This window comes from Sinocyclocheilus grahami, unplaced genomic scaffold (assembly GCF_001515645.1).
Source record: "Sinocyclocheilus grahami isolate Dianchi unplaced genomic scaffold, SAMN03320097.WGS_v1.1 scaffold37003.1, whole genome shotgun sequence".
Classification (NCBI taxonomy): Eukaryota; Metazoa; Chordata; class Actinopteri; order Cypriniformes; family Cyprinidae; genus Sinocyclocheilus; species Sinocyclocheilus grahami.
The window spans coordinates 1-1,428 of record NW_015522853.1 but is presented as its reverse complement, the minus strand read 5'-3'; the positions used below and the strand labels follow the sequence as shown (position 1 = coordinate 1,428).

The 1,428-nt window shown below is 37.0% G+C and overlaps 1 protein-coding gene across 1 annotated transcript; it reads left to right on the top strand.

The window, feature by feature from the left end:
• Positions 1–343: 343 nt before the first annotated feature.
• Positions 344–1,419, top strand: LOC107580593 (calmodulin-regulated spectrin-associated protein 1-B-like). Its single transcript, XM_016266268.1, has 3 exons — positions 344–728; positions 822–918; positions 1,058–1,419. Exons 1-3 carry the CDS (start codon positions 525–527, stop codon positions 1,228–1,230), a joined length of 474 nt encoding a protein of 157 aa, XP_016121754.1. The 5' UTR covers positions 344–524; the 3' UTR covers positions 1,231–1,419.
• The last annotated feature ends 9 nt before the right edge of the window (positions 1,420–1,428 follow it).

Sequence of the window (1,428 nt, the reverse complement as noted above, 5' to 3'; positions counted from 1 at the left end):
GGTGCAGTTGCTGATATTAATATGACAAAATCTAAGATGAAATTAGGATAGATCTTTCTCACAGTATAGCAGACTACTTGCATAAAATGTATAGAAATATCAGTTGTCTCTGTATCTCCCAATAATATGTCTTAATAAGATGATATTAAAATGCTTAGTTTTATGATCAAAGCTCTGGTAGTGATATTTCAAGATGAACAACTACAATGTAAAAGTACTTATGTTTACTTTATAAAAATCTGTAAATATTTCAGAGTTCCACAACACTGATCAGGTTGATCATTTAGGGGCCTTAGAAATTTTCATAGCATATATAATACAGTAGGTTTTATATGGTTAATTTAGAGTTTTGCTGGTCTGCTTTCTTATACTTTTGATTGATTGTAGTTTTATTCCCTTGGTGCTTCACCGCACTTTGCCTCTTGAGCTAAGTGAATATTCTGTGAAAAGTTATTTTCTGATATTTCAACTCCCAAGCAAATACTGAGCTTGTTTGCATTCAGCCCTTGATTTAGCATTTATGAATGTCAGAGCCTGTATGCCTCAGGATAGCTTATTTGCTAACTTTGTGTTTTCTTTTATCTGCAGATATCTGCTTGAAAGAGGTGACCTCAATAGCAGACAGCCTTTATAATATCCAGCTGCTGAAAGAGTTCACCAATGAGTACCTTAACAAAAGCTTTTATTTGACTCTAGAGGACATGCTCTACGCACCTCCTGTGCTCAAGGTAAGTTATTCAGTCATGTATAATGTGTCTTCTCATTAACCAGATGTTTCATTTCCGTACGGGTCTGTTCTTAATTCTCTGTTTCTTCTGCAGCACAATGTCATGGTATTTATAGCAGAGCTCTTCTGGTGGTTTGAGATTGTCAAGCCTGAATTTGTCCAGCCGAGAGATGTTCAGGAATTTAAAGATGGTGAGGGGGTGGGGGCTTAAATAATTTTTTTGTGTGTGTGTGTTTTAAAGCCAGTAAAGTTTACATGAAGCTTCAACCAACATCCTCATATTTTGCCTATTGTTTTACTAATTTAATTTAATTAATATTTGTAATATAGCAAGAGCAATGACTCAGCCCAAGAGTGCCAGGCCAATTGTACCCATCTCCAATGCCACCAAACGGAGCTTCCTAGTGTCTCCTGGTGTGGCTGATCCAGCGCTTCCTGTCCAGGACAGCCCGGAAGTTTGTAACAGGTACATCCTGCACCCTGAAGAATCTGAGTCTCTGTAAGTGCTTCATGGTTTTGTCTCTTCCATATGTAGCTTTGAGTGTAAATGTCAGTGATGTTAGTCTATGTAAAAATATGCATTGGACAGTCTAGATTTGTTTCTAAATAAACTTTCTAATAATTAATATTCTCTCTAATTTGTATTCTTGCTCAGCCAAACCTATTTTCTACTGGGCAGACCCGTGGAAACACCCTGCACC

Bases quoted from the DNA above. Each gene is read 5' to 3' on its own strand.
- LOC107580593 (XM_016266268.1), top strand. From the start codon at position 525: ATGTCAGAGCCTGTATGCCTCAGGATAGCTTATTTGCTAACTTTGTGT. The intron at 729-821 runs GTAAGTTATTCA...TTTCTTCTGCAG, and splicing joins ACGCACCTCCTGTGCTCAAG to CACAATGTCATGGTATTTAT. The intron at 919-1,057 runs GTGAGGGGGTGG...TTTGTAATATAG, and splicing joins TGTTCAGGAATTTAAAGATG to CAAGAGCAATGACTCAGCCC.